Below are 14,078 nucleotides of genomic sequence, written 5' to 3' on the forward strand. Positions count from 1 at the left end.
CACAGCTGCAGGGGGGACAAGCTATACCACCAAAGCAGCCTTTTTGGTGGCATGGCAGCAAGGCTTTTGTGCAACACACGGAAAAGATATCCAACTACAATAGAGTCAGTGTCTGGAGAAAAAAAAAAAACATGAGGCAAACAATAACATTAATGTGGAGTATGAAAAATTACTGAGAATGGCCCATGGGAGTTGTTTACTGCAAATAATGCACAATGTATGGTCTGCAACCAATACTTGGGAAATATTAGGAAACAATTTTTCTGGAATTGTACGTGGGTGAGCTCTGCAACTCGGTTCCAGTGATCATGACAACATGCTAACTATACGTTATTCATTTAATGAGAACATGTTGCCATTTGCAACCTGTTCTGTTGGCATAATATGATGTATTTCAGAGTAAAAAAAACAGGATTGTCAATGAAAAAAAATTGATTCTAAAAACGGAGTTTTTAAAAAAAAAAAGTTTTTGAAAGAAGTCTCACCAAGGCTGCATTTATTTTATCAAAACTACAGTAAAAACAGTAATATTGTGAAATGTTATTGCATTTTTTTTTTAAAACTCCTTTCCATTTAAAAAACATTTCAAAATGTAATTTATTCCTGTGATGCAAAGCTGAATTTTCAGCAGTCATTGCTCGAGTCTTCAGTGTCATATGATCATTCTAATATGCTGATTTGCTGTTGAAGAAACATTTCTTATTAGTATCAATGTTGAGAATAGTTGTGCTGCTTATTATTTCTGTGGAAACTTTTTTTGTGAATAAATTCAAAAGAACAGTATTTAATTTGAAACAGAAATTTTTGTAACATTATACATGTCTTTGCTGTCATTGTTGATCAATTTAATGTCCTTCCTATATGTAAAAATAGTCATTTCTTTCAAAAAAAATTTAAATAATAATCTTACTGACCCCAACCTTATGATCGGTAGAGTATGATAGAATAGGAGAGTGGTAAAAAAGTAGAAAGAATTTATTATGTCAGGTAAAAAAAAGACTTCCCATTTTTTCCAGAGGCAGGGAAACATATTACCTATGATAAAAGATGACAAAAAACGATTTTATTTTAAGTAATTTGAATCATGCGCAAAAACCCAGAACATGAAAAAATAAAGTTTAGTTTCAGTACACCACTCCACCAATTTTAAAAGCTCATAAGATCTACACAAATCACACAAATGACCTATTTTGGATTCAAAACCGCAAAGTTCACCAAAAGGCGACAAGTTTGCTTCCCTGCAGCAGACACATATCACACTACAATATGACACACGCTGTTCAGTTCTCATCAGGAAGCTCAATTCCTGCTGTAAACCTGTGAGTTACACATTAAAAATCTCATGCCATCACCAAATCTCCAGGGTATCAACCTTCCTTTCAAATAGATGAGTGTATGAAGTAACATCATATTTATTAAACCAACCAATGACAGACAGGAGGAGCATTCGGGAAAACTGTTTGAAAACAAGCCTTATTTTTTTCCAATTCCATGTAGTGTTTCTAGTGGCGCAGAAATGACACACTTCACCTTTAAGGAAATCTATGACGTTGTCGAGACATTCTTATTGACCTTGAACAACCCCAAAGGGCTGCGGTCTTTCATTTGGAGACATCATTGAAATTGGCAAGATGTTCTTGTTAACCTTGTATAACCATTAGTGGAGGTGAGGAGGTTAAATACTGTACAGACAAGTATTTTCTCTCTGGATCTTACATCAGGTCTTCTGTATAACGAGAACCAGCATGATGTTGATTGAAATTTTTATGAGTGTGATTAACACGGATATTAAACAGCAACAAAGAGACGTGCAGAATGGGAACTCGTTGATTGTTCTCTCTAAAAGTGCTACTCCACACTTATTGAGCAAGCAAGTGCACATCACCAGCTCCTATATTTCTAACGGAGACAGCAGGTATAATAACAGCCCTGTGAACACTTGAGAGCTCTGGGTTACAATTTTGTGTTGAGCTGAAGTACAATCTCAAAGTCGAATTAGACATCTCTTTACTTTCAAAAACTGCATAGGCCTAGATCAGAGTATTAAACGTTCTAGAAACTCCTCCAAGAAGAAAGGATGTGTGGGAATAATGAAATGGAGAAGGGAAGGAAGGGGAAAAATAAGCATGTGCACTGTACTATTCTGTGCCTGTAAACACTTACGTATTGTCACTGTTGGTACATTTATCTTTAGGACGCCTAGAACAAAGGTGTTTATGAAAAAAAAACATTTCCCAAGGTGCTTTGAGCCTGTGTTTTGTTTTTCAAGGCATGACGCAACAGTGCTGAACAAATTAGTCCTGATGAGGAAAGGACTTAAGTGCTCTATTAATTATGTACAGGTAGACCACACTTCGGGGAGAATATGTGAGAAGCCACACCTTCCGCCTTATGTTCACATTACACAGAGAGAAAGAGAAAGAAAGCGCGAGAGAGCGCAACAACCCCACACACAAACTGACAAAAAAAAAAAGGTCAAATTTTCAAAGCCTCAAGGATGCATTAAACTAAGCAAATTTTGTTGAAATAATGCACGAATAAAACACTTTCTAACCAGCATGCAATCATAGTCAGCACTTCATTTTGTATTTCCATTTAGGACATTTCTAATATATTTACAACTATTCAAATAACTAAATGAACAAATGTTATCTGAAAACACACAGACCAGAGCTTAAAGTCAGTATAAAGACTTTAAGGTTGCATATATTACGAGGCCTACTGTAGAATTACAAATATGAGAGGATTATTTAGTCCAAGGACAAATGCAAAAGCATGACATTAAACTGTGAAAGACGCTCAATCCCGTATTACTGGCATGCATGCATTTCCTTTTCACGGTCACTATCCTTATTTGTCTGTTCTATTTCCATCAACATAAAAACAGCTATAATCAATATACAGGGATGTCTGATGTTGAACACCGCAGAACTAATGAATATATACTGACAAAATATTATATTTTTTTAAATAAATAATTTATATAGTTTTAATAATTGTTTATTTGATATTTAATTGTCTATTTATTTATAAATATTGTTATTTTATTCATATTTATTAATAATATATATATTTTTTTTTAATTTAACAATGTTTTTCTCAAAAAATAAAAGATGCGGATCAGTTTGATTCGTGAACGAATCCTTTACAGTGCATTGGACTTATCAATTGGCGATTAATTGAGAAGATCCGATTCAAACGAATCATTTATTCAGCAATCGGACATTGTACTTCTCAAATGACAAGGACGCAATTCAAGATTATCACTGAATAACAACTTAAATTGTTTGTCCAGCAAACTATCATGTCTTATGAAAACCTGGAATATAGAATACGAGTCATATGGACTACTTTACAGTACATTCCTCAGCTAAAGAAAGTAAGTAATTTTGAACTGTATGATGATGAGTAAATCATGACAGTTTTTTTGTTTTATAAGTGAACTGGCCCTTTAAGGCTTATAAACGACTGTTATACGGAGAAACCTTATTCGTTACCAGCGTAACCTTGTTTGTTTGTTTGCCATCACTAGCGCGTCAGCTGAGATATTACGCCTAAGATGTCTTGAATGACAACTGCTTGGACGCTGAATTAGAAAGCAGGTAACGTTAAGGTTGAAAGTGTTTGCTAAAGTTGTTAATGAAATATGCGCTCTGGTTACGCAAAGAGATTCCAAAAACGTTGAAGAAAGACGCGCTTACGCGAGATTTCTATCTAAAACATGAATAAATCACACACACACAAATACTGGCTTGATGCTTCAAGTTGCTGGCTTTCTCTCACTAAAATTAGGTTGAAAGTGTTTGCTAAAGTTGTTAATGAAATATGCGCTCTGGTTACGCAAAGAGATTCCAAAAACGTTGAAGAAAGACGCGCTTACGCGAGATTTCTATCTAAAACATGAATAAATCACACACACAAATACTGGCTTGATGCTTCAAGTTGCTGGCTTTCTCTCACTAAAATGAAGTTGTGGTAGACTGAGCTGCTGTCAATATTAAAGCCGTCAAAAACACATTTGCATATGAATTCTCCTGAGGTTCACTTACCTGCACAGCCGATGTTTGCCGGTAAACTTGAACAGACTTGGCGTAACTCAGTGTTGCAGGTTGCACGGCGCACACGGACTGTGAGGCGATGCGCCGCGTCCCGACTCGAGTTCACGAATCCTACTATGGCGATGGCTACTGGAGTATTATTCATGACCCAAGCCTTCGCCATTGGCAGGTTACTAAACAACGTCCACCTAATCTAATTAATATTCACCACTGGCGTTTCGCTATTGGAGAGTTAACTAGAACGTCAGCGAGGTGTCATTAATATTCACGAAGTGCTCCTTCGCTATTGGATGGCAGCCACACGACGTCAGCACGGCCTGAGTAATATTCATAAACTGAAACTTCGCCATAGTATAGAATAGAATTCGTAATTTCGCGTTAGAAATCATCACGCATGCTCATCCCGATACCTCAGGGGCAGCGCTACCTGAGAGCACATACTGTATGCCCTACTTTCACTGTCTGTACACTGCCTTCCTCTCAGTCTCCCTATGGGAAGCAATCATTTTGCAATTATATGCCAAAAAAAATAAATAAATAGAACTGTTTACATTGGGATATTGCTATGCCTTTACTATTTAATACCATTCTAACAAAATTAAACAAAAGGTAAGATAAAGTGATCAAAGAAAATAACTTATAACTTATAAATATTAGTCTTAAAAATAATAAATAAATTAAATACACTACCCTTTTTGTAAACTGATTTCTCTCTCTCTCTCTCTCTCTCTCTCCATGGAAGGACAACTGGGAATGTTATCCTGGGCCCATCCATAACAATTGTCCTGGTTACATGAATTTAAGCAATGGTCCTGGGCATGATACATGATGTTTCAGATTTAAAAGAATAATTTATCAAAATGTTGCTCTATTTTACAGGATGGAAAGATCTGGATAGACGAACCATCTTTGAACATCTGCAACCCAAGAGTTCCCTAATAAAACCAATGGCTCTCATTCTTTAAGCGGGGGCAGCTTGAGTCAAGTTGGACTTCAGTAAACAAGGTTTGAATGAAGTTTAAAATGTCTGCTGTGGCGAGACTGGTCTGCCAGAACGTATAGACCCCTAATTGCACGCTACAGTAATAGTGATCTACAAAAATTCTATTTTAGAATTTAAAAACAGGGTATGAGGAAGCACCCACACTGAACTCCACCCGTTCATTCACTTCCTGTGGTGACGCTGGGCAGAGCTTCCATTCATAGAGATATTTTCTTTCCAGGCATTCACAGTACTGCCCATTCTCACACTGACAGCAAGAGTATGAAATACACGGGCCACGTTTTTCAGCCTGTAGCAGCAGGAGGTAGATGAGAGTGGTAGTTGTAAATAAATGTTTCCATTAATAATCCTAAATAAAAACATGCATGCACAGACATTAAAGGAAGAGTTCACCCAAAAATGAAAAATTGCTGACAATTTACTCACCCTCAGGCCATCCAATATGTAGATGAGTTTGGGTTTTTCAACAGATTTGGAGAAATTCGACATTGCTCACCAATGGATCCTCTGGAGTGAATGGGTGCCGTCAGAATGAGAGTCCAAACAGCTGATAAAAACATCACAATAATCCACACCACTCCAGTCTATCAATTAACATCTTGTGAAGGAAAAAGCTGTGTGTCTGTAAGAAACAAATCCATCAAGAGGTTTGAACTTTTAGCCAACATATTTGTTTAGAACTCTCTTGGACCGTTTTTGCTTGTAAATAGTGCTTGATCTGTGCATATTCCTCTCCTGATTCAGACAATATGGCTTTTAACAATATTATAGATAGGACTCGTAGCATATTAGCCAGAAGCAGTGGTTTGAAGTTAAAAAGCATCTGGACAGATGGACTGGAGTCATGTGGATTATTGTGATGTTTTTATCAACTGTTTGGACTCTCATTCTGACGGCACCCATTCACTCCAGAGGATCCAGCAAGTGAAATAATGCTACATTTCTCAAAATCTGTTGCTCCAATAAACCAAGAGACTTATCTACTGTACATCTTAGATGGGTTGAGGGTGACCAAATTTTTTGGTTTTTGAGTGAACTATTCCTTTAATAGACATGGATGTATGAATCTTACATCGGATGTTGGTATCAAGTCTATCTCTCGAGTCCCAGGATTGAGTCAGGTCTGATGAAAGCTGCTATTCCCAAATCTCTAAATGTACTCAACCATCTAATCTCATTTCACAACCTATAACCACAAAAATGCATTTATGTATATAAATGCTGACTTAACTGACACCAACAGAAGAAGATCAAATGCATATATGCACAAAAACCAAACGTTCTGCAATAAAGACCACATGGAGCAAAGTGAATCTTGAGTCAGGTGTGCAAATTGGCAGTTGGCTGTGAATGGAAGGGGTCTGCTTACAAAAATGTCTCGTGATACCAAAGTGCTAAATTCCTGCAGAGATGCTGGTGACGAAGAAGGAGCTTTTCCAGAAGCGACTCTGACAGTGTGGTGTCGAAGGAGTTGGAAATAACAGGTCTATCTCTTGCTCCACTGATAATGAAACCGGCAAGCTTTTCCCTCCAGAGCACTCTTCCGCTTCTCTTGTAGAGAGAATCAAGTTCTTGTACTCTGACACTGTCAAGAGCCTGTCTCGAGAAACTTCAAACTTCACTCTCAGAAACTGATAAACAAGACATTTAAGTGCAAAAACAAGAAATTAATTTCATAGAGCTACTCGAGTATGCTGATTGTTATTCTCTTTTAAAAACAGATACGACTCAAAAAAAAAAAAAATAAATCTCACAAGATGATGTCTGGGGCATATTTCCACCAAAAATCGTTTTTGTATCATACATCATACAGCAAACCTGGGATCCTTCCTCTCTGAACTGACTGGCAGCTCTCTATTGATGACCTTTAATTCATATGCGTTTCGCTGCTTTACAATCCCAGAGGGCTTGTCCTGCATCCCATTAACATTGGCTACAAAGAAAAGGGCTGTTTCTATATCGGGCTTCACTTATGCAGTCTAGGCTCAGTTACCCCTGAAGGTCACGGCAGATGTGAATCCTATAAGGCAGCACGGCAGAAATCAGCGAAAGCAAAGTAGCTTCTCGTCCAATGCCGGCGTGCTGTTTGAAACACTGCGATGAAATTTCAGTGCATCTGAAATGAGATGTGACAGAATTCGCATGTGGTGCATTACACTAGGCACAACACCGAACAGATTGTGTACCACAGAAATGTTACTTGATTAAGCTTCGACACTGACATGAGCTACGAACTGAGATAGAAAAGCTATCGAGACATAAACCCCCCTTTTTTATATTAACTGTAAAATGAAAATCAGAACAGTTAGGGGTGGGTGAAATACTGAAACATGCATATCTTGATAATCATCATTAAATGGGTACCAAGATGTGACATTTTTCATTCAAAAGCAGTATTTTATTTATATAAACATTGCCAAGTGAATCTGCAAATTGAATCATTTTGAAACTTACAAAAGAATCAACCTTCGAAATACCATATTTGCTTAGGGATGCACTGATATTAAAAATGTAATATCAAAAAGCTGATTATCAAAAATATTAAGCGGCACAACTGCTTTCAACATTGATAAGAAATGTTTCTTAATCAGCATTTTAGAATAATTTCTGAAGGATCATGTGACACTGAAAATTCAGCTTTGCATCACAGGAATAACAAAATTACTGTTTTTACTGTATTTTTGAGCAAATAAAAAAAAAATCTCACTGACCCGAAAAATTTTGAACAGACGTTTATATATATATATATATATATATATATATCTTATATTGCTAGAAAATCATATTTTTCCTAACTAGTTTGAATCAACTGCGGCTTTAATAATCACAGTGAACCTTTTAAATTCATAGCAAATGTCATCTTTAATCTTGCTTTTCCCAATTACTTCCAAAACAACAGCAAAAATACTGTTGGGTAAGTATACATAAAATACAAAATGCCCCCAACAATATGAACACAGCTTCGTTTAACTGCTAAAACTGTTTCAGGAACAACTTACACAGCATCAGTGCGTGTACGGTACATTTCCACATGAGTCCTTTTAACAGCAGCTCAAAAATCATTATGTTTTACTGTATAACAACACCGAGGCTAAGCAAAAGCACATGGGTGAAAGCCACAGTGAACGAGGAACGGCTCAAAACTGGTACGATATCATGATCTTATTCGGTGTCTATCTGTGTCTCCTCGGTGAGCTATCCCTGCTCCTCTCGTCTTTCCTCCTGGACTCTTTGTCTCTGTCAGAATGCCTGTTCTCTTTGTCCACTCTCTCCAAGCCGTTCTTGTACGAGTCCCTGGAGTCGATCTCTTTGCGGCTCCTCTCTCGTGACTTTGACCTGTCCCGGCTCCGCTGCAGAGGCTCCTTCTCTCTGCTTCTGCGTCTATCTTTGTCCTTGTCCGCTCTGGAGTTTTTGCCGTCGTCCTTGTGCCTTCGTGAATCCGGCTGTTGGTCCTCGTGGTCCGGAACATGCCTGTGGTGCTGCTGCTCTTTATGTCCTCTCCCATGCTCAGGTTCTCCTCGCTGTTGAGCAGGGGGCGACTCGTCCTCATGTCCCCGGCGGCGAGAATCTCTGTGGTGCTTGTCGGATCCGCGGCGGTCTTCGTTGCTGCCGTCTTGCCGCCGGTTCTCGTGTCTCTTGCTGGGCCGCTCCTCCAAAGGAGATGGCTGGTTTGCTGCCTTGCTGGACCGCTTCTTTTCCTTGTTCTTCTCCTCCTTCTTGCCCGAGGCCTTCTTATGCCTTGAGTCTGTGAAGGGAAAGAAGAATTTCGTAAGTATTCGGAGGAACCAAACATAAATCTGGAATTCTGGTTCTGATTGCACTTTTGCAATTATACCTTATGCCTTAGAAGCCATTCACAAAGAACTCATTCTTCCATTCTAATGCACAACTTTTCTATTGTTTTTCTATGTAAACATGCACTAGACCAGACGTGTATGACCGTTGCATTCATATCATGCGTCTTTTCCAGTGTCTTGCACATGAGTGCCGCATTCTTAAGATGCTGTGTCAAGTTAAACGAATTTCAACTTTTACATGCAGCAGTACTCTAATGTCTGTTCCAAATCAACGGACCAATCAAAAAGTCCACCACACTTAATCTACTCTCCTGTCTGATTTGTCACGATGCAACTTTAATAGCGACAGATCTTTTCCTCAATATTTTCAATTTCTGATTCCACTAGTCTTAAAAGTTGCGATATACCTTAAATAGCAACAGACATTTTCTTCCATATCCGATTCCACGTTTGCGATTACGCACTGGCCTTAAAGTTATGATGTAACAATAACAAACAGATCTTTTCTCACATATTCTTCCATATGTGATTCTAACTTTACATTTATATACTGGCCTTTAAGTTGCAATGCAACAAATAGCGACAGATTTTTTTTGATTGGATGGAAGCGGATCTGAATGCGAGCTTGCAGCAGATTGTAAGAAAGGTTTTTATGGATGAAATGATTGGACAAGCATGGTGTATGTCAACAGAGAGAAGTCTGTTGTTTGACTGGAAGTTGATTCAAATGTACAGGTAAAAAAAAAATCCAATAAAATCTAGCATGGATAAATTATTCACAATAAGATCAGTAACATGCATTTAAAATGGGTGAATTTCCATTTCATACTGGCTTTAAGTACACAACACAGTTACAGTTCAAAACAACTCTCAGTGAGTGAGTCATGAAATTATTTGATAATTTAAGAATCTGGGTTTTTAACTGATCAAGCGGTGAGAGATTTTATGAACCTACATCACTCAATCTGGCCTATTTCAATAAACCCAGTAGGATCAAAACACTTAACTTGTTTACACCTATAAAAAAAATGAGCAGTGTTAAATGTTTGCACATGCACACGTATGAGGGAACTGTTAAGAGACCAGGAAGTATGTCTTCCTTGAAAAGCAGCAATAAACATCAATTAACAATCATTAAACGGTAGCAGAGGAGATGAGAGAGGCCTGACATCACATCTTTTCTAAAAATGTAACTTCATTAACAGCCTCGAGAACAAATTACTGCACTTGAATGGCTGCGGCTCACAGACTCCTGTCAGAATCTGCCTGTTCTCAAATCTAATTATAATCACTTTTTACACAGTGCTGAAACCACAAAAAGTGTCTATCTGCATGCAGATTGGAAGGGGGAGTGTTTATAACAGTGTTTGTCATCACCCCGTAATTCAAAACAAGCTATTTATGAGCAATTTCTGGCTGGGATGAAGGTATTTCTGCCCTGGAAATCAAGGTTTTGCCCTATTGATCAATCAATCTATGACTTTCATGTTATATAGACTGTACTCATAAAAACTAATATTTTAAAACAGAGTAAAACTAAAAAAGAAAAAAAAAATTATATTGTTTCTAGGCCTGGAAACTTTAAAAATGCTCTGCTTTTTACAGGTTTTCCATTATTGCAGAGATCCTAAATAGCTGAAACTTAAAGGAAATTCTTGACAACAGAATTTGAAAGCCAGTTTTGGCCAAATTTGAGAATTTATGTGATGGGGATCTACAAAGTGGACACTCTGTCCTGAAGTGCAGGCTGATGAGTGACCGGTCATCAGAGCTCAGGAAGGGAGGGGGAAAACACTCCATAACAAGCAGAATAATTAAGGAAGAAAAACAAACACAAAACAGATCTTACGTCAAGTCCAGACATGAACGGCATGAATAATTAGGCACTGGGCCAATGGCCACACTTTCTTTCACACTTAATGAGGTTTTAAAGTTATGATAGAAAACAGGATTGCCTCTGCTTTTGTTCAATACAACAGTTTAGTCTACAACGCAGACACAATGTAACATCAACAATCCAAATCTTTCCATTCAATCTAAACCATAAAAATGGGACATTTAGTTTTGGTTATGTCAACAAAATCATGAGCAGATTAAATTAATGTTCAAGTTGGGAATAAAGTAGGGCTGCATGATATAACAAAATAAAATCTGTATCACAATTTTTCTTAGTGTGATAGTGAAGGCTGTAATTTAATGCAATATATGCACTGCTGGTTTCATTGCAACTGAAACATCGTATCATGAGCTGCTTGCGTGTAAATGAACACAGTGCTGCATTTCAAAGCATATAAACGCTTGATGGTTAAATAAATGAATATGTAAATGATAGTATTATCATTTTACAAGTGCACTATAAAGTTAAATTAATATTATAATTTTTTTATATTTATTTATTATTCACTTTATGGTTATTGAAAGAGGTTTGGGCTGGTTCTTATAAAAATGAAACCCCAAGTGTCAATACCAAAATTTTTCAAGTATTTCTCCAATAGTTCATCCCTAAAAGGATAGTTCACACTCAAAAAAAAGAGTTTACAAAGTGAAACATAATTTTTTTGATTTTTTTTTCTATGCAGACATGCTCCTTAACAAAATCACCCCAATCATTTAAGAACGATTCATTCTTTCCAAATTCACAGAAAAGTCCTGTATTCTTTTCATATCACAATATGACAGAAATACAAAATATCGCAGTGCCAATTATGCCTGTCGCAATAATCAATATATCGACTTATCGCGCAATAAATGTACATGACCGCAATAATTTTTGGTGACGCAATATATAGCCCATTATATTTACATAAAAAATTAATGTCACCATGTTTTTTCCATTCCACTTGCGCCTGTGTCTTTTGCAGCTGCTCGTACATAACGTGGTGTAGTCATGAGGTGCTAGTTCATATTTAAAAAATGCTTCTACAAACAAAGTTTCATCTGCAGATATGGTCTTGTTTAGGGACCTGTGCCTTTGTGCATACGGACATCTGACTGCTAATGCTGGGTACACACTAATAGATTTTTAAAATCTTATAAGTTCTTCAAAATATGAGACCACAAACACGAGGACAAAAAATACTAGATTTAACCATTTTGCTCCTATAGTGTGTGGTGTGCCGTGATGTTCCTCCCACACATCAGGATTTCTGATTGTAAATATTCAACATGTTGAATATTTACGATTCGCGATCGGGCGCCTCCGACGTTCTTCCGAGCAGATTTAGTCACTCTTAACACACCTCACACCACAGGAAAATCTGATAAGATCATCTTTAGAACCACCAAGATAATCGGGACATTACCTAGGATTGTCGGAAGGGGAGAAATCGGCCCTAAATCAGCCCGATTATCTTGTGGTGTGTACCCAACATAAGTAGTGATTGTGTTTTTCAGCAATAGTGTGCACCCTTAATTTACAGAGAAAAGGTCAGGGAAGAATCTGTAGATGGAAAAATCTCCATACAAGTTCTTTGTGCATTTTTCTTTTTTGTACTTGTTACTTTGCACTTTTTGTTAGAAAATGTTTATTTACTATTTATTCAAGTTTTTTAAGGTATCTAATATTTTGATACTTAATTTCCATGAACTAAATATTCTTCAATTAAAAGTTTGTTGTCATTTGGAAGTGTGTAGGCCTTCTTGCATTATTAAGCTGTTACATTATGATTATATATTCAGTGGCATAAAATGGTCTTTAAAATGACAATAATATCGCTTATCACAATTATTTCTGGGGCAATATATCGCACAACAAAAAGTTGTTATCGTGACAGGCCTAGTGCCATTTTTTCCCAACATCCTGCAGCCTTAGTTATAAGGAACTAGTTTAATCTACTATGGATCTGATTCCACTTAACAGTTCTGTAAATTATTTTAGTACTTCAAATAAAGTAGGTTAGCCCAGTGTTTCCCAACCTTTCTTTAGTCGCGGCACCCTTTGGAAATTTTAACAAATTTGTGGCACCCTACAAAATTAATTGTCACAATATTTGAATTTCTAACTTCGATATGATACTTTGAAAAGTATAGATATTCAGTACAGCAGGGAAAAACTGCAGAATATACTGTCATACAGATATTTTTAATATTATAAAAAACTTTTGTCCATCAATGGTGGAAATCATTAGGCTAATTTCTAATGAAAAGACCAATTTATATGACAGATTTTAATGTAGGCTTTTATTCATATGTAAACATTGTGAGATAGCTAGTTATAATGGTAATTAAACAAAGGGGCTATTGCAAACAAACAATACTGTACTATATAGATGTTTCCTGTCAGCTCGATTTTTGAGTGGACTTTGCTGTTCCGATGAGCATTAACGGTATATGAGTGGAGCACTCACATGGGCCGTGAGCTACTGAGCGGAGCACACACGCATAGAGCGGGATAATACGCAGAGCGTCACACCACGTGAAAGTGAATCCTGATCGGTGAACAAATTTCCGGCAGCCGGAATTTCAGTGCATCTCTAATTATTCGCGACATCAGAAATGGATATTATATAATAGCTGCTTTTTTGAACATTTTAGCAATTTAAAAATATTAAAAAGACGGCACCCCGGTTGGAAAACACTGGGTTAGCCAATCATAACAGATAATAAACTGATAATTCAGATGGTTTTGATCAGAGCCCGACCGATATATCGTTTTGCCGATATGACATTTTTTTTTACAGAACATATAACGCAGATAAAATGCTTGAAATGGTGTAATTACATTGTTTGTCCAGCAGAGCGCGCTCCATTGTTTGCTACTGGCGACCTGGATGAAACGCTTTAAAGCTTAAGTCTATGGAAAACCATTGAAACTTTGAACGGCCCTATCTCCGTAATGGCGTGGCGATTCCGCACCAAATTCGGGGTATCCCTTCAGCTTGAGGAACCCTCTCGAACACGAATCGAGTGTACGTCTGTCTAGAGGCCCTCTTTCGAATGAGACCACCGCCGTGTCGATAGCCCCCGGGGTTCGGGAGTTTTGATTGGTTAAATTCGCGTTCCTGCGCCGACCGATCTAGCGATCCCGGGGGGCTACCGACGCGCGGAGGGTGGCGTTCGAGAGGGCTCCTCGAGCTGAAGGGATCCCCCGAATTTGGTGGAGATCCGCCGGCGCGTTCGCGAGATAGTGACACCAGTCAACACTTTCCCTTCAGTAAGGAGGTTTCTTGTTCAGGCAGCATTCACGCGTTGTCTTATTCGACCGTAAGTGCCCTGCGAAGT

The 14,078-nt window shown here is 37.7% G+C and overlaps 1 protein-coding gene across 1 annotated transcript in view; it reads right to left on the reverse strand.

Moving 5' to 3' along the window:
• Positions 1–7,897: 7,897 nt before the first annotated feature.
• Positions 7,898–14,078, reverse strand: part of LOC107562720 (pre-mRNA-splicing factor CWC22 homolog) — a 13,966-nt gene continuing 7,785 nt past the window's right edge. Inside the window, exon 6 of the mRNA XM_016247421.1 lies at positions 7,898–8,806. Coding sequence (XP_016102907.1) covers positions 8,235–8,806 — 572 coding nt within the window. The 3' untranslated portion in view covers positions 7,898–8,234. The remainder of the gene's footprint in view (positions 8,807–14,078) is intronic.

Source organism: Sinocyclocheilus grahami, unplaced genomic scaffold, assembly GCF_001515645.1.
Source record: "Sinocyclocheilus grahami isolate Dianchi unplaced genomic scaffold, SAMN03320097.WGS_v1.1 scaffold834.1, whole genome shotgun sequence".
Taxonomy (NCBI): Eukaryota; Metazoa; Chordata; class Actinopteri; order Cypriniformes; family Cyprinidae; genus Sinocyclocheilus; species Sinocyclocheilus grahami.